The sequence below is a fragment of the Gorilla gorilla genome, chromosome 7 (genome assembly GCF_029281585.2).
Source record: "Gorilla gorilla gorilla isolate KB3781 chromosome 7, NHGRI_mGorGor1-v2.1_pri, whole genome shotgun sequence".
In the NCBI taxonomy this organism is placed as follows: Eukaryota; Metazoa; Chordata; class Mammalia; order Primates; family Hominidae; genus Gorilla; species Gorilla gorilla.
In genome coordinates this window covers 145,807,466-145,831,054 of record NC_073231.2, presented here as the reverse complement: position 1 = coordinate 145,831,054, position 23,589 = coordinate 145,807,466, and the positions used below count along the sequence as shown (strand labels likewise).

The 23,589-nt window shown below is 46.2% G+C and overlaps 1 protein-coding gene across 3 annotated transcripts in view; it reads left to right on the top strand.

Annotated features, from left to right (window-relative positions):
• The window catches only part of TRAPPC9 (trafficking protein particle complex subunit 9), a 730,192-nt gene that overhangs the window by 465,695 nt on the left and 240,908 nt on the right, over nt 1-23,589 (top strand). For all 3 annotated transcript variants that reach the window (XM_019032441.4, XM_004047569.5, XM_055349566.2), the window contains one exon: nt 10,988-11,098. In XM_019032441.4, coding sequence (XP_018887986.2) covers nt 10,988-11,098 — 111 coding nt within the window. The remainder of the gene's footprint in view (nt 1-10,987; nt 11,099-23,589) is intronic.

The following is a 23,589-nucleotide window of genomic DNA, read 5'->3' as shown; positions in this document are numbered from 1 at the left end:
TTAATTCTGTTTTGGTCAGAGAAGATACTTTGTATGCTTTATATTTTAAATTAGTTCAGGATTTTTTCTGTGGCCTAGAATGTGGTCTACCTTGTTGAATGTTGCTGTGCACTTGGGAAGTATGTATATTCTGCTCTTGGTGGGTGGAGTGTTCACTAATTATCAATCAGTATGAAGTGGTTGGTGGTGTTTATTACTTTTAAGTCTTTATTGATTTCATGTCTGTGTTCTATCAATTACTGAGAGAAGAGTGTTGAAGTCTCTGATTGTGATTTTGTTCATTTATCCTTTCAGTTTTTTATTTCATGTATTTTGAAACTCTATAGTTAGGTTCATACACATTAATAATTATTGTGTATTTTTGGTGAATTAATGCTTTTATCATTATATAATGTCCCTCTTTAGGTGTCTGATGTTAATATAACAGCCCAGTATTCTTTTGAATCGTGTTTTCTTGGTATAATTCTTTTACTTTTAACATATCTATACCATTATATTTAGAGTGGATTTATTATAGATAGCATATAGTTGAGTGTTTTTTTTGTTTAAATGTATTCTGACAATCTCTGTCTATTAATGAGACTAAGTCATTTATATTTAATGTAATTCTTGGTATGTTTGAATTGAGGTCTACCATTGTATTTTTGGTTTGTTTTTTGTTTATTCACTCTGTTGTTTATTGTTCCATTTCTCCTTTTTTATGTTCTTTTAAACTATTTGATTTTTAAAGCATTGAGCTTTTAACTTTATCTCTTTGTAGAGCTGTTTCAGTGTTTTCTCTAGGGAGTATAATAAGTGCTCTTAGATTTTCACAGTTGACTTAGAAATAATATTTTATCACTTGGTGGAATCTCAAATATAGGCTCTTTTATCTTTCCCCTCCTCATGTCTTAGTTGTATAATGTATTAAATCTGTATACATTGTAAACTCAGTGTTATAATTTTAGCTTGTATTCATCATATATCGTTCATTGTTTTTTTTTGTTTTATTTATTTATTTATTTATTTATTTCTTTGAGACGGAGTCTCGCTGTGTTGCCCAGACTGGAGTGCAGTGGTGTGATCTAGGCTCACTGCAAGCTCTGCCTCCTGGTTTCACGCCATTCTCCTGCCTCAGCCTCCCAAGTAGCTGGGACTACAGGTGCCCACCACCACGCCCAGCCAATTTTGTTTTTGTATTTTTAGTAGAGACGGGGTTTCACCGTGTTAGCCAGGATGGTCTCGATCTCCTGACCTTGTGATCCACCCGCCTTGGCCTCCCAAAGTGCTGGGATTACAGGCATGAGCCACTGCGCCCAGTCCGTTGTGTATCTTTTAAGTAACTTAATAGGAAATTACATTTAACCAGATACTTACCATTTTTGTTACTCTTTTTTCTTCGTGTTCAAGTTTCCCTGTATTATTATTCACCCTTTGTTTAAAGGACTTTCTTTACCAGTTCTTTTAGAAAAGTTCTACTGATGACTGACATTCTTAATTTTCCTTTATCTGAGAATGTCTTTACTTTTATTCCTGAAAGATACTTTAACGGATATGGACTTCTGAGTTGACATTCTTTTCTTTCAGCATTTTAAAAATGATTCACTTTCTCTGCCCTCCGTGGTTTTTTATGAGGATTCTTCAGACTTTAGAAAAATTTGTTGTTTTGTTTCCCCTGTGTAGGATGCATTGTCTCCCTGTGTAGGATGCATTGTCTACCTGTGTAGGATGCATTGTCTCCCTGTGTAGGATGCATTGTCTACCTGTGTAGGATGCATTGTCTCCCTGTGTAGGATGCATTGTCTCCCCTGTGTAGGATGCATTGTCTTCCCTGTGTAGGATGCATTGTCTCCCCTGTGTAGGATGCATTGTCTCCCTGTGTGGGATGCATTGTATCCCCTGTGTAGGATGCATTGTCTCCCCTGTGTAGGATGCATTGTCTCTCCTGGGTGGGATTCATTGTCTCCCTGTATGGGATGCATTGTCTCCCTGTGTGGGATGCATTGTCTCCCTGTGTAGGATGCATTGTTTCCCCTGTGTGGGATGCACTGTCTCCCTGTGTAGGATGCATTGTCTCCCCTGGGTAGGATGCATTGTTCCCCTGGGTAGGATGCGTTGTCTCTTCTGTGTAGGATGCATTGTCTCCCCTGTGTAGAATGCATTGTCTCCCCTGTGTGGAATGCATTGTCTCCCCTGTGTGGGATATGTTGTCTCCTCTGTGTGGGATGCATTGTTCTCCTGGGTAGGATGCATTGTCTCCTCTGTGTGGGATGCATTGTCTCCCTGTGTAGATGCATTGTCTCCCCTGTGTAGGATGCATTGTCTCCCCTGTGTGGGATATATTGTCTCTCCTGTGTGGGATGCATTGTCTCCCTTGTGTGGGGTACATTGTCTCCCCTGTGTGGGATGCATTGTCTCCCCTGTGTGGGATATATTGTCTCCTCTGTGTGGGATGCATTGTTCTCCTGGGTAGGATGCATTGTCTCTTCTGTGTGGGATGCATTGTCTCCCTGTGTAGGATGCGTTGTCTGCCCTGTGTAGGATGTATTTTCTCCCCTGGGTAGGATGCATTGTCTCCTCTGTGTAGGGTGCATTGTCTCCCCAGTGAGGGTTGCATTGTCTCCCCTATGAAGGATGCACTGTCTCCCTAGTGTAGAATGCATTGTCTCTTGTGTGTAGGATGCATTGTCTCCTCTGTGTAGAATGCATTGTTTCCCTGTGCAGGATGTATTGTTTGCTCTGGCAGCTTTCCAGGTGGCTTCTGTTCTTTAGCTTTCTGCAGTTTGATTATGTTTCCAGGCAGGGATTAAAAAAAAATAGTTTTTGGGTCAGGCGTGATGGCTCACGCCTGTAATCCCAGCACTTTGGGAGGCAGAGGTGGGTGGATCACCTGAGGTCAGGCATTCGAGACCAGCCTGGCCAACGTGGCAAAATCCCGTCTCTACTAAAAATACCGTAAAAAATGTTTAGCCTGGTGTGTGCCTTTAATGCCAGCTACTTGGGAGGCTGAGGCAGGAGAATCGCTTGAACCCGGGAGGCAGAGGTTGCAGTGAGCCGAGATCACGCCATGGCACTCCAACCTGGGTGACAGAGCGAGACTCTGTCTCAAAAACAAACAAACAAACAAAAAAATAGCAACAACAGCAAAAACAAAAAACTTTTTGGGTTTCTGAATCTGTTTATGTCATTTGCCAATTCTTTTTGGGGGTGTGGCCATTATTTAAAAATGGCGTGTTATTTTCTTCTTTGTTTCTTAGTCTCCTGTGACATGATTTTTAGAGGTTTCGTTGTCCCATAAGAGTGTTTTTTTTTCTGTTTTATTTTCCCCTGTTGTTTCCATTGGATGATCTGTTAATCTATCTTCACATTTACTTGTTTAATTCATTACTGATCCCAAAAACACATTGTATGATTTTTATTTTACAGTTGTTAGAGATCCCCCCCCCCCCACCCCCCCCAACCCATGGTCTTGGAATGTGATTGGTGGTAAATATTGCATGTACACTTGGGTAGTATGATTATTCTGCTGCTTTTGGGTGGAATGTTCTCTGAGTATTAGTGAGATCTTGGGTGGTCAATGGTAATTTTGTTTATCTTATATTCTTTCTGATTTTATGTCTACTTGTCCTCTCAGTTACTAAGATAATTCACCATCTGGTGAATTTTTCTTTTTTTCTTTTCTTTCTTTTTTTTTTGCTTAAGTTTTTCTGATTCTTTTTTATATCTTCTTTTTCGCTGAGATTTTCCATCTTTTCACTTGTTTCAAGTATGGTCACTTCTTGGAATGCATTTAAAGTCTCTTTCTAATAAGACAGTCATCTTGAAGTTATTGTCTGTTACTTACTTTTTCCTCATGACTTGATATTTTCCTGGTTCTGTGTTGAGTTATTTTAGATCGTATTCTGGACATCTTGACTATAATATTGGGAGGCATTGGGGTCTTGTTTGAATACTGAGGAAAATGTTGGTACTTTTTTTTTTTTTTAAATGCAGAGTACCTTTTGCAGGCTGTGCTGCAGTCCAGTTTCAAAGCATTTGTGGTGCTTCTTGGATCAGCCGCATGCGGGTGCCCGTCGGCATTCTTGCCTGGAGATCAGTTATCAAAGCCCGTGGTTTGCTCTTGAGGGTCTGATTCTGTCAAGCTCAGCTCCCTGGTGAGCTTAGGAGTTCATTCTTGACTTTGTCTGCTCTCTGAATCGATCTCCTTTCTGAAATCTTCCCAAATTACTGGGGGCTCCTATCCCTACGAGCCTGCTACAAAGCCAGGATGTGAGCTTCCCCCTCTGTATGTCTACATGGAGGACTGACTGTCCAGAGGCACAGAGAAGGAAATCAGAGTGATGCAAACTGGCCCCCTGGTTTTGGGACCTCAGCTCTTTGGGTCAGTGAGGTGGTTTGTATCAGGGAGGTGTGTGAGCCTGTCCCGCCAATACTGCTCTGATGTCATTATCTCCTGTGGTTTGCTTTGAGGCTGGGCTGGGAGAAAAGGGAAGAAAAAAAGGGAAAAGACTCAGGGATTCTCCTACCTTCTGTGGCCATTCATAGTACCTTTTCCCACTTGTTGGACCAGGAAGAGAGGCTGCCCTTGGAGCTCTGTCTGGCTATACCCAGGGTACGCCTCTGGACTCCACGCTGCCTTTCAGTTGAGGCCAGGTGATACTGGAGAGAGATGCAGCTCACTGCCAGTTCAGAATAACTTCAGTTTCTGGCTCCTACTGTGATCCACCTTCTAACATTTATTTTTTGAGTCTTCATCTTCAGCTCAGTGCATTCTATGATTTATAGTTGCATTCAGTGGGAGAGACAGGGTAGATTGTGCTTACTCCATCTTTTCCAGAATTGGAACTCACCTTTTTTTTTTTAACACAAACCAATTCATGTCACTCATCTGCTTAAAACTCTCAAAATAGCTTCCCATTATGCTTGGAATGAAATATGAATATTTCCCCATGACCTTTCCTCTGTTTTTACTCCTACACCACTCTCTGCTTGTTCTGTTCCTTGATCACACTGTGCCTTACGATTTTTGCTTTAACTTCTCATTCTCTCTGGAAAGCTGTCCTCCAAGACCATCACATGATTGCTTTCTTGTTGTTGGATTCCTAACTGAAACATCATTTCTTCAGGGAGGCCGTTGTTTGCCATCAGATCTGAAGTCATTTTAAAACATCCGTGTTAATGTCAAGAGATTCACTTAATTTTTAAGAAATATTTGTGTCATACATGTCTTATGCTCTGCCTCATGTAGTAGCCCACTTTTAGACTAGCTATTGCCGTGGCAACCAAATTTATGCAGGTGTCACCTGACAGCACCTTACCATAGCCGTCCTGAGCATCTCTTGCTTTCTGGAATATTCTAACTGCCTTCTCTGAGGCTGTAGGTTTGGGTGGCTATGGGTAGTCTCTCTGCACAGTGCATGGATGAAGTGTGAGAGAACTGACCCCTCTGGGGGAAAGCTTGACTAGTGAGGGAAAGAGTTGGGAGAGCAATTATTTCCTCTTCTGTGCCTCAGGCGCACAGTGTGAAGCACAGTTCTCTCGGCTCCACAGAAGGACGATGATTGAGCCCCAGCTGCCCACAGGGCCGCCAGCTCAGCGACGCACAGCAACATGCCCTCTGGCATCACCTTCTCCTCTGCTGCCCCACTTTGCCTACTCTACATGCTTCCTGGCATCCCTTCCCTAAGCGCTAGCTCTGTGCAAACCCTTTTCTCAGGCTCTGCTTTCTGGGGGGATCCCAGGCTAACACATTATTCTAAATGACTTTAAAAGTAACTTTTTGTAAGACATTTCAAGTATAAGAAACATAAATAAATGTCTAGGAGGTATCAATTTATCTACCATACAGACTTGTCCATTTTTAATATTTCAGTATATTTGCTTTTATGTTTTTAATTTAAAGAAATAAAAATATGCTGTTAAAGCTCTGTATATTCTTCCACACTGTGTCTCTTGCTCTCTTAGCATGAATGACTACTCTTAAATTTGATATTTATAGACAATATCAAGTATTTTAAAACATATTTTAAAATTTGATATACATATATATTGTATATCTTCTGCAACTTATTTACCCAGCAGTTTTAATATGAGATTTGTCTGTGGTGGGGCATATAGTTCTTTTAAATTCATTGTCACCTTTGCATAGGTTTCCATCATATAACTCTACCATTGTATGTCTGTATCTACTCTCCAGTTGATGTGCACTTAGTTAAAAGCAGTTCTTTACTTTTATAAATGATGTTGCATTGAACACTTTTGAATGTGCCCTTTTACCAAACTCTGAGTTGATCCAAGATAGGCAGCTACAAATGGAATTGTTAGGTCAAACTCTTTTTCTGTCTGAAGGAGTTGTACCAATTTGTATCCCTACCAGCAGTGACGGGAATTCCTGTATTTCCTGTTGATCTATAGGTTGACCAACTCTTGGTACTGGGATGCTTTAAAAATATTTCCAATAGGTTGGGTGAGAAATAATACTCTTGGGGTTTATTTCCATTTCTCTGACTACTAGTTGGATTAAGCTTCTGTTCCTGTTTATTGATCATTGGGTTTCCCCTACTTTAAATTATTGATTCTTGTCCTTTGCTTAGTTTTCTATTGGGTCATTTTTTTCTTATTGATTTATAGGAGTTCTCTATAAATTCAGAATTCAAATCCTTAGTCAATTTAATGTGTTGCAAATGCCTGTGAAAAGATATTTGCAACACATTAAAAATGAAGCTTGTCTTTGCTTTGGTTTTTGATGTTTTTCATTGTACCAAAATTCTTAATTTTAATGCAGCCAAACATTTTATTCTTTTCCCATATATTTTATATGTATTGTAACTCATTTGAGAAGTCTTTCTTTTTTCCAAGGTTATGAACTGTTCATCTATATTTTGTCTAAAGATTTTTAAATATTGTTTTTCTATATTTAGCTATTCATTCTGTTTGGAATTTATTTTTATATATGATGTGAGGTAGGGATCTAATTTTCTGTGTACCTGCATAGTCATTTTTCCCAGCACTATTCAGTGACTCTTGTCCTAATTAATCAACACCACCAATACAATCATCTCTCCAGTTTCCTTATATTCATGGGTCTGCTTTGTAGCTATCTTTTCTTTCACTAATGTATTTCTCTGTCACTGCCCCAAGTGCCTCTGTCTTCATGATTACAGCTTTATAACAATTCCTGACATCTAGTAGGCCAGATTCCTTCCAAAAAACCTCCCACATCATTGTTTTAACAAAACCCTTTTGGGATTTTTCTTATTGAGTTGCATTGAGTTTATAGAAATTTGGAAAGAGATAATTTCTTTAAAAATATTAAGTCTTTCCATCTTTGAACATAATGTGGGTTGAGCATCCCAAAACTTGAAATGCTCCAAAATTCAAAACTTTTTGAGCACTGACATGATGCTCAAAGGAAATGTTTATTGGAGTGTTTTGCATCTCAGAGTTTTGGATTTGGGATGCTCACTTGGTGAGTATAATGCAGGTATTCCAAAATCTAAAAACAAAATTTGAAACACATCTGGTCCAAGCATACTCAACCTGTACATCTCTACACTTATTTTTCTTCTTTAATATTGTTCCATGAATTTATAATTTTTTACATAAATATTGTGCATATATTTTGTTAGATTTATTTCTACCTGTGTTGTGGACTGTGTTGCTATTATAAATGTATTTTCTCAAAAAGTTTGTCTTGTAATTGTTTTTAGTTGATGTGTATGACTGGTATTGATTGTATGTCTTAATCTTTTATTCAACAATCTTTTTCAACTTTTTTTTATAAGTTTATAAAAAATGACAGCAAATTTTATTTTTTAAAACAACCCCATCGGTCCTGCCCTTTTCCCTCACAGGAGTATAATAGCCATGAATGTAGGGATCTTGTATTTCTCATTCAGTTCCTCAGGAGGTATTTTTTGGATGAAATACTTAATAAAATCTCCAATTTGGGGCTGAAGAAACAGTGCCCACTCACTATATCAGAGTGGTTTTATTAATACGTGACTGCTCTCTTTGCTGAAAAAGGGCTTATTTTTTTCACCTGGCAGCCTGGTCTCCCACACTCAACCTGACTACAGATTCCCAAAATAGCTGGGCTCCTCCATGCTGCTGGGACTTAGTTCCCTTGTGTCTTCTAAGCCAGGCAAATGTGTCTGTCCCCTTCAGAGACTTGCCTTGGTCTCAGCTCTTCCAGGAAGCTTTCTTGGATTTCCCCATACTTCAGACAGATGTGTCCAGAAAAAAAAAAACAAACCCAAAAAGCAAACAAGAATTAAGGTAAACCATATGCTCAGAGCATCAGCCTTAAAACCAAGCATCCAAAGCCATATGGAAAGGTACACAGAATAAATGACATTATGATGGCACAAACCACTGCTGCAGTCTGGGAAAGGAAACTTATGAATAACAGATAGGAAGCCAAGCTCCACCAATACATCATCATGTCAACAATTAGAAGGAATAGAAACACTAGATCCAGACGCCCCCACACTCAGACAGTGAGTCAGAAAAAAGAAGAGCAAGAGGACAGAAACGCATTGTGTATCGATGCTGCTCATTCCTGTGCCGTTTCCTAAGCACTGTATTTTGTGAGTGAAAACAAAATATATTTGAACCTTTTATTCCAGGCTTTTAAAAAATCACTTCAATTTTCCTCCTCTGATAAATGTTTTACGAGTTCCCTTTTCTGATGAAAGATTTTGCTGTGATTAAAGATTTCATGGAGTTATGACAACAGAGGAATAGATCTTCATTCTCGGAAGCTCATTTTTCTGTGAGCTGAGTGAAGAGGCCTCTTGTAGGCAGCTGTCAGAGCTAATGAATGTTTTCCAAGCGCCAAACCTCTGGGGAAGGCAGCCCCACCCAGAAAACCCAGACTCAACTGATGGGAGCTGTCATCTCAAGGTGTGCGGCACCCTGTTGACGCTGTGCTACGTGATATAAATGGTGACATGTGGCCAGGTGCCGTGGCTCACGCCTGTAATCCCAACACTTTGGGAGGCCTAGGCGGGCAGATCACCTGAGGTCAGGAGTTTGAGACCAGCCTGGCCATCATGGTGAAACCCTGTCTCTACTAAAAATACAAAAATTACCTGGGCATGGTGGCGGTCGCCTGTAATCCCAGCTACTCAGGAGGCTGAGGCAGGAGAATCTCTTGAACCCAGGAGGTGGAGGTTGCAGTGAGCCGAGATTGCACCACTGCACTCCAGCCTGGACAACAAGAGTGAGACTCTGTCAAAAAAAAAGAAAAAAGAAAAAGCAATGGTGACGTGTTCCTGCTTTCCACCTCAGAGCAGGTCACACGCCCATGTTCTGAAAAATTGATATTTCACAGATGCCCCGTGGCCTTTTGACAAAGTCCTACTTGTGTGTGCATGTGTATGAGAGTGTATATGTGTGTACGTGAACTTCTGGGCCTGTCACTCTACCCCCTGTACCTCAGTTCCGCTCTCTGGAAATTGCTGAGGACATGTGTGGCTTTGGAATGAATAGAGGTCCACATCTATCGGGAAAAGCCAAGGGTTTCGAGCTCTGCATCCAGGGCCTCGGGCATCACAGCAGCATGGCCGTCCTCTCCTGAGCCTCCGTCTCCAGTGCAGGGGGCTCCACGGACTACCCCCGAGGCTGTTGTCATGAAGTCACAGGCGATTGTCCCTTTCCTTTGACCGGACTTTCCTTTAACAACCAGCAAAGCCTTGCCTCCCACCTGGAGAAATACATTTGAGAATTCAAATGCCCTTTGGAAGGCCATGTTTTGAAGTCACACTAGGCTAATAATAATGACCAAGAGCACAGATCTTTTTCTCTGTGTTTTCTCCCCCCATGAAAACTGTTTGCCCTGCTCTTCCAAGAAGAATGGCCTCTGCTCAGTTGCTGTCATCTGTATCTGTCCTGTCGTGGGTGCAGCCATCCACTGAGCTCAGCAGACATTTATCGATGACCTGTTATGTGCTGACTGTAATACTTGGTGTCTGAGGTACTGTATGAGTTTTCGGCAAGCATTCAACTGTGATGTTAACCTATCAGATGGTGACGGACACAGACGGCGCGTTTGGGGCTGGATTTTTCCACTTTGTACATGGAGCTCACACGGCTAGAGAGAGGCCGGCAGTGCAGGGCTGCCACGGCCACCCAAAGAAGTGACTGCTCTCAAGCACCTCCGACCCTGCTCTGCCATCCACAGCCTGTGGTTTTTGTCCTTAGTGTCCCTGATGGTTACTGAGCTTCTGGACATCCTGCTTGCTTCTAGGGAGGAAGGAAGGGGAATGAGGAAGGCGGAAGGCTAAAAGCCTTCTCCCAGGACATCGCGTTTGTATTTGGGAAGGAAAGTCTCTAGGGGACTGTGCCTTACTGGCTAGAACTTCACCACATGGACCAGCCCTTGCAAGGAACAATGGGAACTTAAGCATTTTACTTGTCACCTCTGCAGGAGAGGAAACAAAAGAGTAGAGGCTTCGGAGGGTGATGAGTAGACCCTGCAGTGTCTGCCCCAGTTCGAGAGGTGCCCGCATGGGAGAAGCTCGTGCTGGATGTGCAAACACACGCACAAGCAGGACACGCGTCACCACGCTTCAGGGCCCAGCGTGGAACCTGGTAGCTGAAGATGCTGGCTTGGACACAGCATCCTTGAATGGCACTGTATGCCTGTGTTTCTCTGCAGATGATCAGACTTTAGAGTCACGTGTTCCCGTCGTCAGTGTATATTGAGGTTTGGAGAATTCGGGTTACCTTCCCAAGGCCACTTGGTTGGTAAAAGGCATGGCTGAGCTGTGAACACATGTCCCCAGGACCCCGGGCCCAAGGAGGACCTGATGCCTACACCCACTCCTTAGAGTTCACACTCGTGTTCAGAACCAGTCTCCGTAATCCTCTGAGCCCAGGGGCACTTGGCATTTCGATATACTTTGCCCTTCTTAAGTGGTGGGAAGTCTTTGGAGAGGAGAAAAAGGGAAAGTCATTCCTCTTTGGCTGTCAGAGGATTCTGAACTTTCTTTTTTCTTTAACGCAGTACCCGGCAGTGTCACCTGCTCCTGGATGTCTTCAACTCCACCGAGCATGAGCTGACCGTCAGCACCAGGAGCAGCGAGGCGCTCATCCTGCACGCCGGCGAGTGCCAGCGGTAAGTGTCCCATAGACCCTCGCGCCGCCGCAGGCCACCCTCTGCCTTCACTACACTGCTTGGTAGGGTGTGGAGATAATCCACCCCAAGTCCTCAGAGGATGGGCAGTTTGTCTCCCTTTCAGAGATACCGTAGTGACTATTCAAGTTTGGTGGGAGAATCTGGAGTCGTTTTAAATTAGAGCTAAGTACAAAGTAGGTAAAGCCGGATGACGTCTGAGGAAGTAGCAACATGTGCTTTCAGAGCCCACATTTGAGGACCCAGCAGCATCCGGGCATCTTTGCTGTTAAATTCTTAAAGTGGTAACTGGGCTGGGTGTGGTGGCTCACGCCTGTAATCCTAACACTTTGGGGAGGCCAAGGCAGGCAGACCACCTGAGATCAGGAGTTCAAGACCAGCCTGGCCAACATGGTGAAACCCCGTCTCTACTAAAAATACAAAAACTACCCGGGCATGGTGGTGCATGCCTGTTATCCCAGCTACTTGGGAGCCTGAGGCAGGAGAATCGCTTGAACCCGGGAAGCAGAGGTTGCAGTGAGCCGAGATTGATCGTACCACCGTACTCCAGCCTGGGCGACAGAGCGAGACTCCGCCTCAAAAAAAAAAAAAAAAAGAGGTGGTATCTGGAAATGTTTGGCATCAGTCTGGGAACTGCATGTCAGCATCAAGAGGAATTAATGCTACAGAGAGACAGGCAAGGCTCAGGCCTTCGGGAGGGGAGCACAGTCACCCAAGCCCAGTCTCTGTAGGGCAAAGAGAGGCGGCACTACCAATTGCTGGCCAGGGTCAGCCTCAGGAGACCCCTGGCCCGGCAAAGGTGAGTGAGGAGCTGATGCGGAAGTGAGAGCTGGTCAGGAGCGAGGCCAGGGCATGCCTGGAGGCAGGTGGAGCTCAGTGACTCCGGGGTGATGCTGTCCTTCCATGGCGGAGCCCCTCAGTGGCCCCTGACCCACTCTCCACTCACCCTCCCTCCATACTAAGAGGCTGTGCTTCCAAGCCCAGCCTGGTTCTAGGGACACACACTTACACATGGAATTCTAGAGGGAATAATATTTTTATTTTTAATTGCTGAAGACTTCAAACATACAGAAAATCACTTAGAAACTGGCATACCCACATCCTAGATTTTGTTTTATTTGCCCCAGATCTTTCTCTCACATCCTAGATTTTGTTTTATTTGCCCCAGATCTTTCTCTCTCTCTCTCTCTCTGCCTCTTTGATTTGTTTTAAGGAAATAAAATGTTTTTTAAAATAGCAACGTTAACATTATCAATCAGTGGCGGAATGTAAGTCCAAACCGCGATGAGACAGCATGACACACTCATCAGGATGGTTGAAGACAGCACCAAATGTTGGTGAGGGTGTGAAGCAACTGGAACTCTCATGCCTTGTGGGTGGGGATATAAAATAGTGCAGCTGCTTTGGAAAAAGGTCTGGGGCTATCCTATAAAATTAAACATACACTTACCCTTTGCCCAGCTATTTCAACGCTAGTTATTTATTTAAGGATAATATAGAACATATGGTCACAAGAAGACCTATACAACGTTCGTAGCCAGAAAATAGAGGCCAGGTGTCCATTACAGGAGAACGGACAAACAAATGGTGGTGTTTTCTTACAAACAGAACGGTGTGGTACTCTGCAACAAAAACGAATGAATTACTCATACACAGAACAGCACGTGCAACTCTCAGGAACAGGATGCTGGGTGAAAGGAGCCTTACCCAAAGTGCATATGCCATGTGGTTCCATTGATACGAAATGCTGTAGGTTGCTGCAAAAGTGATTGCGGCTTTTGCCATTACTTTTACACCAACCTATAGAACAAGCAGAACCAATTTACGATGGAAAAACTCAGAACATTGGTTCCTTCTGGAGAGATTGGAACAGGGTTTGATTGGGAAAGGGCATAAGGTAATTTTCTAGGTGATGGTCATGTTGTATACATCAGTAGGGTTTTGGGTTACACACGTGTATCTATTCGTCAAAACTCGGCAACTAATCACTTGAGATTTGTACATTTCATGATGTATCAGCTTTATATCAGAAGGAAAAACTAAGCCAGTGTTGAGCTCTGTTAATGATATGCACACTGGAGGGTTTGGGGTCGGGGCATGATAGCTACAATAGTCTTTGAGTTCTATAAAATATCTGACAGATTAATAGATGGGCAGATGAACACATTAGGTGCTAATGCAAATATAGTATAATGTTAACAGTAGCGTCTCTTAATGGGCATATGGGGTGTTCTGTGTAAATCTTTTTCACCTTATATTTGAAATTTTTTAGAAGAAATTGTTGGCAAAAATAAAAGTAAAAATAGCTAAACTCTTCTTTTCTGCCTACCTCATCCCATCTTCTTTTCTCTTTCCTTCCTCTTTAAGGTAATTTCTTTCTTAGAGGTGATGGTATCATTCCACATCCATGTTTTACTACTTTATTGTATAGACATATATCCCCACCCAAACATTATTTTGACAGTTTTTTTATTTGTTGGTTTTTTGTTTTTTTTGATACAGAATCTCGCTCTGTCACCCAGGCTGGAGTGCAGTGGCACAGTCCTGGCTCACTGCAACCTCCACCTCCTGGGTTCAAGCGATTCTCCTGCCTCAGCCTCCTGAGTAGCCAGGATTACAGACACCTGCCACCACGCCCGGCTAATTTTTGTATTTTTAGTAGAGATGGGGTTTCACCATGTTGGTCAGGCTGGTCTTGAACTCCTGACCTTGTGATCCACCCGCCTCGGCCTCCCAAAGTGCTGGAATTACAGGCAAGAGCCACTAGGCCTGGCCGAGAGTTTTTTTTTTTCAATGGCATAAGTGGTTCCATGTCATATATGTCCTTTTAAAACTTTAAAAATCAGCGTTATTCTTTGGAGCTAAATATAAATCTGGCTCTTTCATTTGAACTGCTATTAATATTTCATTGTGTAAATATGCCACTTTATTCATTTCCATGCTAATGCACTCACTGTGAGGTGGCTTCCAGGGTATTCATATTTAATGTGATTATTGTTAATGACATGCATGAATGTCAAGCCAGGCCCTGCAGCCTTGTAGCAGGTCCTGTTTGGGCTGCTGGAAGCTAGAGATTCAGTGGCTTGGGGGGCATTTATGGCCTGCCTTTGAGAGGTGCCAGAAAATCCTCCTTCCCAAGATCCCTTGGAAAGGACTTGTCACTTGGGTGTGGGTATGCGCGTGGGGCTGGTGTATGCTTCTGTGTGTATGAGCCGTGAGGGCTGTGGCTGGATGCTGTGGCACCTCAGGTTCCTCAGGATGAGGACAGGTGCCTTCAGGGAGCATTGATGCATCCTCTGGGGTCTACGCCTTTGGCAGTGCTGGGTCCAGTGCTGCTGCATAGGGAACTGTCAGCCCTCGGACTGCTCTTTCTTATCTAAATACCTTGATGTAGTCCAAGATCCCAGAGAACATAAATCTGGTCGTCTTATGACACTAGTATAAAACACTTTAAAGAAATTATAAATTGCTAAGCTTGTCCTGTATAGTAAGCTTGACTCATTCTTGGCAACGCGAGGCTGATGACATTAACAATCCCAGCTGCAAATAATCACAATTTAGTCTTGTGCTTCAGGCTTTTTTGTTATTAAGTTTTTGCTTAAATTCTCATTTCTGAATGCTTCTAACTCGAATATTCTTTTATTTATTCATAAAATATTCATTCAATAAATATTGATACTTCAGCAATTTGCTGTGTGGTAAGCCCCGTGTCAGGCTTCAGGCGTGCTGAGAAGAATAAATAAGGGCCCCTCCTCGCTGGGGATTGGCAACACATTGGGACAAGTGTCTAACCCAGCCAGAGCGGCTGCCCTTTTCTGCCTGACAAGGGCATCTTGCTGTCCCGGGCCGGGTGGGAGCGGTGGGTGAACTAGAGGTCATGAGGTTACGTCCATCTGGGAAGTCATCTTAGGCACTTCCCCTGCTGTGCCCACTGCTGGGGACACCCATGAATCCATGCAACTCTGCCCTGAGACCTAGAATGCATGATTCCCTTCCCCTCCCTTTCCCAAACCTCACTCAGTGCCTCACCGGCCTCCTGTGGGTCAGATGCACACTCGGCCTCTGTGGAGGGGTTGTGCAGAGCAGTGCAGGTGGAGGAAGTGGAAATGGCTCTACCTTACTTCGCAACGCCGGACAGCACCTTACAGACCTCAGACCTGGTCCCTGTCCTTCCAGGCTTTGTGTCTTGAGTATCCAGTTCCTTCCCAGAGTCCTGAGCTGAACCTCTCTCCTGGCTCTCCCGTTCCCCTACGAGGAGGCACCCCTGCCACCACCACCCCGCCCCCCACCCCCAGGCTGTGCTAAACCTAAAGAAGCTTCCTTTGCCTGCGATCTGCCCTCTGGAGTGGGGAGGGCGTGGGCTCTGCCTGGAGGTGTGGGCAGTAGTGGGGCTGAGACTCCAGCTTCATCGCTACCAGCAGGAGCGGAAGGTGGTGCTCTCACTGCTACCTGGGAGGGAGGCAGGTGCACAGAACTTTTCTCTGCAGATAGCACAGCCTACTCTTAAAGGAAGAGCCAGATTCCTGGAATTAACATGGCTTGGATGCTGCCGTTTGCAGAACTGGCATTCAAAGGTGGCCTGCAATCTGAGAGACCAACCCCAGTTAGATAATTGTGGTGCCTGCCGCCTCTCCTCCCTCCTAGTAGGAAGGGGTGATCTCATCTCACCCAGTGCAAGAGCTATGGATAGAAATGTGTCCCCAACAGCACGAGGAGGAGCAACATGCTTCCTGGGGGAAGAGAGGATGGAAATAGTATTTACTGAGCACTTCCCATATGAAGTCACATTCAGTCCTCATAATATGCTCATGTGGGAACAGTGTCCTCATTTTATAGATAAGCAAACTGAGTGGCTGATCAAAGCCACTTTGTGGAACCCCGTCTGTCTGACATCCAGGCTCTGCCCTGCTGCTCCACACACCAAGGGGAGACGATGCTGGAGCCAAGCTTGGGATGGTGTGAGAGAGGCCGGGGCGGGGGCAAAATTCTGTTTATTTCCCACTTTCTGCTCTGTGCAGCCTTTGGTAAGTTGGGTTCAAGATTGTAAAGTCCAGCTTCACCCAGCAGAAGAAAGGGTGAGATGGAGAAGCAAACTGGGCCTTTGATATCCAGGGTGTTCATTTGTTAATTCACCAAGTATTTCCTGTGTATCTCCGAGGTGCCAGGCCCTGCTGGGAGTGAAGCTGCTGAGTACGTGTGGTGCTGCCTGTGTTTTCACTACACTTATATTTAGGTGTGGAAGAAAAGCACACAAACAGGCAATTGTTATACAGTGTGAGGAGAATGCAGAGCACGTAGGAGGGGGGCCTAGGACTGGGGGGCCAAGGAAGGTGGCTAGGAGGGCTTCCTGGAGGAGGTGATGAGAATATGGAAATGCTGACCTGCTGCAACAAAATACCATAGACTGGGTGGCTTATAAACAACCGAAAATTATTTCTCATGGTTCTGGAGACTGCAGGTTCAAGATCAAGACGCTGGGCAGATTCTGGAGGCTGCAGGTTCAAGATCAAGACGCTGGGCAGATTCTGTGGGTGGTGAGGGCCCATTTCCTGCTTCGTAGTTGGAGGCTTCTCACTGTGTCCTCACATGGTGGGAGGGGCAAAGGGTTTTTCTCAAGCTTCATTTAGAAGAACACTGATCCTAGTCATGTGGATTCCATCTTCATGAGCTGATCACCTCCCTGAAGCCCTGCCCTTTAATATAATCACCATGGAGGGTACGATTTCAGCATGTAGATTTTGTGGGGCATAAACATTTATTTACAGCACGACGTGACAAGTGAGCAGGAGGTGGCCAGGGCCAGTGTGCCAGGGAGAGCCGTGCAGGCAGGGGGAGCAGCATGGTGGAGGGGAGTATCGTGGGGTGGTAAGTGTGAAAGAGGTGTTCATAGACTGTGAATATTAGAGTTTTTAGAAATTAGCAATGCCACTCTTATCATATTTCTTAGCGAGATCTTGTTAGTCTCATACTTTACAATGGAATACTGAAGCGATTGGATGTAGAAAGTACTTTTTCACCTTCCTAATCTCTCCTTTAAAAGGTCCTTTGGAAATTAGTGACTCATCCCTCAGCTTGTGAGTTTCTGTGGCATGTGTGATACATCAGTTCTGTAATTAAGGACCATTAGTTAACCTTGCTTTTGCCAGATGTGATTTGTGATGCTTGGTGCCTGGTGAGTCTGTTTCCTGGGCCCCAGGCCGTTGGTCATGACATTCGGAACCCTGTTTCCAGTCGAGCAGCTGGAGATCTGTATTAACTTGTATTTCTACCCCGGGGCAGCGTTGGGAAAGACATCACTTTCATAGGCAGTTCTACAGGGAGTGGGCTTTGCACTCATTTTTCCCTATGAGTAAAAGAGGTCGAGACCCACCAGGGGCATGCAGTCAGTCAGAGCTGGAACTGGGTTGCTGAGCACCAGCCACCTGTTCTCCACCGCCCGCCTTTCTGTGGGAGTTGCCCATGGTTCCCTAGGCTGCGTTCCCAGAATCGGCCTTCCCTCCTCGTCCAGTTTCCATGCACAACCGGAAACAGTGGATGTCTCTCCTTAGTGAAACCGCATGAACTTTCTTAGGGAAATACAGTGTTGGCAGCAGCAGCAGCAAATTTAGTGGAAAACTAAGATACGACAATTGTGGGTTTTTTGCCTAATTATCAAACCATTGAAATTAAATTTCATGACAACCCTCATGTATGCATAAACCTCTTTATAATGTATGATAATAGATGTTATCTCATTACATGCTTTAAGATGCCCGGCTCTGTCCTCCTCGCTCGCTGCAGGGACACCGCATTTAGAGGGTGCAGCGGACCTGGCACCGAAGCACCCAAACGCTGCGGCTGCTGGGGAGATGGACCGCCGGCAGGATCTGAGCGGCCAGCTCTGGCTGTGTCTCGATAGAGCATCCACGTGGATCGTGGCATGGCTCTGCTGCGAGAGGGGCAGGGAAGAGCTCCACAGGCAGTGGCCAACCTGGGGGCTCCACAACTTCTCCTCGAGGATGCTTTGAGGAAGTGGTTTCTGGGCAACCCCATCTCCTGGGGGTTATGTGGGTGCTGCATTTTCCTGTTTATCCCAGGTCAGAGCAGCCCCCAACTCAACTATCGGGCTCCTCCTCTCGCCTGTCTCTAACTTTTTGTTTCTGGTTTAATTCCTTCAAACATTCCAAAGAACCTTGTGAATCCTCAAAGTGATGCTTAATCGTGTGGAGCCCAGTCTTCTTGCAGGTTGTTATTGAAGCTTATTTATACTGTGTTGGCATTGCTCATCCCTCTGTGTTCCTTCTGCAGTCTGAGTTACAGATGAGTTTTTGTGTGGATTTTCTTTGTACCTTGTTTTTCAATCTGAAAGGAAATGAGGAGAGTCCCTTAGAAACATAATTTCTAGAAACAAGGAGAAAGCATCCTGATGTGCCCTCATCCCTTCAGCTGATGTGGGGAGATGGAGACCCGAGGTCAGTTAGTGAGCCCGTGGAGAGGCCTGCTGGAGCCTGGGCTCTGGACTCCCTGGCCAGAGCTGTCTCTGCAACCCCCACTGGCTTCACTAGTGAGCAATTTTTACAGTTTTCCTGATACAAACCCAGATGGCTCTGGGATCAATAGGGACCTCCCAGTGATTAATAGGCAGAGGGAAGGAACGTTCGCGTTCAGCCTGGAGAAGCAATTGGATTCGAGAAATTCAATGCTGGGGAAGATGCAGTGGTTTGCTGACTCAGATGACAAGAGAAATTCTTCTCTCTTTGTGAGAAAAGAAAAATAGGATGACTTGATTGGCTTTCCACACACCACGCGCCTCTTTGTTCCTCAGAAACCTTCGACAGGAGGTTTTCCTTCTGGGTCTTTGCCTCTGTTGTCCGTGGGTGGCTTCTGTGGTGGGGAAATGTCTGGAGCCTTTCCTAGTGCGTGGGAGGTGGGGGGCGTGTGGCTCCTCCCACGCCCACCCTGTCTGCAGACCTGTTCCCAGCTGTCCACTTGCTGGGCTGAGATGAACACGCACGGCCTGGAGCCACGCGGAGCCCTCTGCAGCCTCAACTCCGCCCCGAGCTGGCTTCGCGTGCCTGGGCAGGGCCTCACTGTGCACCGAGTGCTCTTCATAAAGTAGGAATCGAATCCATGCCCGGCAGGTTGATCTAAAGAGCAGTGTTAGAGGCCATGCCCGATGCATGGCCAGTGGCCAGCCGTTGGTGATGGTGCTGTTACCTCCTGGTGCCCCTTTGTTACAGTGATAATTTCAAAGCTGTCCCCCTCCAGATCGCACGGCTGGAGCACGTCATGGCTCGTGTGCAGGGCAGGCATTCCGGGACTTTTGTTTCCTTCTTGTGGAGGTGACCGGACCCAATTTCTGCTCAAGTAGTTGGTTATTATTTGGGGCCCCATTTGCCTGTATTCTCAGTGGCATTGAGAGTGGAGGCAGAGAAGGTTCTCCTGGCATTGGTCAGGAGTGAGGAGCTACCCGCTTAGTGAACAGAGAAGATTCACTATGGAGAACTGTGTCCGAGGTGTAACGTTCGTAGCTGGGCCCAGGCAGGCAGAGGACAACACTGAGGTGTGCCAGTTATGGGGCGGCTGCAGGGAGGGGTGTGGTCCCTCAGGGTTGGCATCTTGCTAGAGAAGTTTGGGGGGGCATGGAGCTGCCACAGCCATTTGAGAAGGGGACACCTGGGGTCTTGGAAGTGAGGTGTGATGTCACTGGGGGGCACCTGCAGGAATCGTAGACAGAAAACTCTCGAGGGGCAAGGGGAGGCCCAGAGAGAGCAGATCGCTTCTTCCCTCTGTGGTCCGAAGGCCTCCCGCCAGCACCCATGGGCAGAGCAGGAATGTGGTCTGTGGAGTCTCAGCCCCACACCCCAGCTGGCAGAGAGGAGTCAGGGCGTCACTTGCCCATCGGCCACGGCTCTTCTTTCCCTCAAGCCCCGCTTTAGGCCAGCTCTGTCCTGGGTCCCCCTGGCGGTGCTGTGAGGGGCGCTGTCCTGTCCTCGATGCTGTGGGTCTCTGGGTCCCCCGGCCTTGCTGTGAGGGGCGCTGTCCTGTCCTCCCCGACACTGTGGGTCTCTTGGATGGGGTTTGTTGTTTTCCACCTCAGATTCTCCCTCTTGCTGTACTAGAGGTTCGTAGACTTTGCTGTGTGTTGTCATCACCTGGGGGTCTTTACTAAAGAGGGGTGCCTGTCCCCTCCCCTCACCCGCCAGCATCCTGACTGGAGTGGCTGGACGCAGCCTGGGCATTGGCATATTTAATCTCCTCTGGTGCCGACCGTGCACCCGAGTGCAGGAGCCATGACGCCAGGCTGCAGCTGTCTGCGAGCAGCACCCGTGTCCGTTCATGTCCGACCTTCCCACCACCTTGGTCCTCCATCTGGCCTGTGCTGGGCTAGAGACGTTTGGCTTGTGAGTGGGCGGGTGAGTGGGAAGCTCCGTGGCAGCGTCTGGCCAGAGCCCAGGGCCCCTTCTTCCTGGGGCAGGTGGTCCCACCGGAGCCTTCACTCCCAGGCTCTCACCCCCTACACGGTTCTTAAGCCAAGCCTGGCCCAGCAGGAGATTTTTCAGAGGGACAGGGTGGTGGTCAACCTTCAGGTCACCAGGAAGAGACACCAAGTCCTGACACCCGTGGTTAATTCTCTGTGGTGCTTGCATTCCTGTCAGACCTGACCCTCACGCCTCCGCACCTGGCCTGCTGTCAACCACGGCGCCCCAGTTGGTCTGCAGGCGAGAACTCTTCACTCCCCTCCTGGGGATGGGAGCCCAGCCACCGAGTCCCACACACACATCTCTCCTGTGAAGCCCACCCAGATGTCTCTGCCCGTCTATGAAGAAAGCAACTCAGGTTATCTGTGGAAAAAAAACCAGAGTGCTCTGGACGGAGCAGAGACGCGTTGCGATCCCAGCTCCACTGGTTCTCTGGGACCTTGGCCTGCCTTCAGCCCCTCATCTGTCCAGCGGGGAGTGAGAATCCCAGCCACACCCGCCTCAGGCCTGGGCAACTTCCGTGAAGGTACCCGAGTGAAAGGGCATTGCAGAGGGTAGCCTGGCACAGACACAGCCATCGCTGTGTGGTCTTTCACATCACAACTTTATTATGGAGATTTCACACACATACACAGAAGGCACCATCTTCGGATAATGACCCCACGTGCTTGTCACCCACCTTCAACAAGCAGCAATGCTCGGTGGATTTTTCTCATCTGTTATCCCTACCTATTTCCCCATTTCCTCTAATATTTTGAAGCAGATCCAATCAATCATATTATTTCATCTGTAAACATTTTCATATTTAATGCTGTAACTCTTTTAAATGTCACAATACTTCATTATGCTTTAAAATTAACAATGAACAATTCCTCATTATCAACAAGTACCCAGCCGGTGTTTAAATTTCCAGTTGTCTCAGTGACCTATTTCCTAACATTGGTTTGCATCAGAATTCAAGAAATGGCTATGTCTCAATCCATGTTTAATGTGCAGGTTGACTGTTCACCTCTTTTCCTCTTGGACATTTTGCATTTCATTAACAAGGTCCCAGGGTGGGGTTCTGCCGGTTTTGTGCCTGTGGTCATCTTAAACTTGTTCCTCAGCTGGGCGCCGTGGCTCACACCTGTCATCCCAGCACTTTGGGAGGCCAAGGTGGGAGGATCCCTTGAAGCCAGGAGTTCGAGACCAGCCTGGCCAACAAGGTGAAACCCCATCTCTACTAAAATACAAAACAAAACAAAACTTGTTTTTCAGTCTTCTTTCTCTTTTTTTACTCCTCATTAAATTAGGAGTAGGAGGCTGGGTGCGGTGGCTCACACCCATAATCCCAGCGCTTTAGGAGGCCACAGTGGGTGGATCACCTAAGGTCAGGAGTTCGAGACCAGCCTGCCCAACATGGTGAAACCCTGTTTCTACTAAATATACAAAAATTAGCTGGGCGTGGTGGCACACACCTGTAATCTCAGCTATTCGGGAGGCTAAGGCAGGGGAATTGCTTGAACCCAGGAGACGGAGGCTACAGTGAGCTGAGATCGCCCCACTGCACTCCAGCCTGGGCAACAGAGTGAGACTCCATCTCAAAAATGAATGAATGAATGAATGAATGAATGAATGAGGAGGAGGGAGGCTTGATCGTATTCAGCATTTTTTTTTTTTTGAGACAGAGTCTCACTCTGTCGCCCAGGCTGGAGTGCAGTGGCGCGATCTCTGCTCACTGCAAGCTCTGCCTCCCAGGTTCACGCCATTCTCCTGCCTCAGCCTCCAGAGTAGCTGGGACTACAGGTGCCCGCCACCACGCCTGGCTAGTTTTTTGTATTTTTAGTAGAGACGGGGTTTCACCATGTTAGCCAGGGTGGTCTTGATCTGACCTCGTGATCCGCCCGCCTCGGCCTCCCAAAGTGCTGGGATTACAGGTGTGAGCCACCACGCCTGGCTTCTGCATTTTTTTTCCAAGCTACTTCATGGATGCTCTTGTGAATCTCCATCGGCAGATACTGAGTGTTTATCAGTTCTGTGATGGGGCCGTTTCATTTGATGGTGTTCTCTTACCCAGCCCTGTCCTGCACGGACCGTTACACCTGTTCCTGGCACATTCAAGCCCTCTCATCCCCAGAAAAACCCTTACTCTTCTCCTTCATGGCTCGAAACAAAATATGAAAGTGCTTTACTGCTTGAGGTTTGGAAGTGATCAGGTGAAGATGTGAAGACATTTCCTGTATGTTTCCAGGCCAGAATCGTCTTACTCATCAGATAATCCAGACCCAGTAGCTGCCCAGGGAGAGAAATTGGGGCAGCATTGGCCTTGATTCCGGGGCCCTGCAGGATTGGAAACTTCCAGAGACTTCTGGTAGCTCACCAGTTTGTCTCGGGGACCCTGTGTCTCCCCCTACAGCTCCCCCACACTACTACTCTCATAGGAGCAGAGGTGAACAGGCAGCGTCCTGCCTTCCAGGTGCCTGTGAGTAAGTGACTCTGGTGCCAGTATCCCCGCAGAAGGCGAAGGGCACTGGGATGGCAGCTGAGTCCTCCCTGCCAGACTCTGCAAGGCTGCTTCATGTACGTCTTGGCCTGTGGCTTCTCCCTGTGGTTTTCATTTACCTCTCCAAGGGCTGATGGGAGCGTTTTCTCAGCTCCTCACGAGCCGTGCGCAGATCCCTTGTGGTGAGGCGCCTGAGCCTTTGGCACCCTTTTTAAAACCAGGTTCATAGCCGCCTTATTATTGAGTCAGAGAGTTCCTTGTGCATTGTGGTCATAAGCCCTTTGTCAAATGCCTGGTTTAGAGATACTTCTCCCAGTCTGCGACTTTTCTTTTTCTTAGCGGTGAGAGAAATTGTAGGTGCTGATGAAGTATAGTTTATCAATTTTTAAACATAGGATGTACCTTTGGTGTCGTAAGCCTCTGCATAATCCATGGTCACAAATATGTTCTCCTATGTTGTTTTTAGAAGTTTTATAGTTTTAAATCTTACATTATGTCCATAATCCTTTTGAGCTAATTTTTTGTGTCGG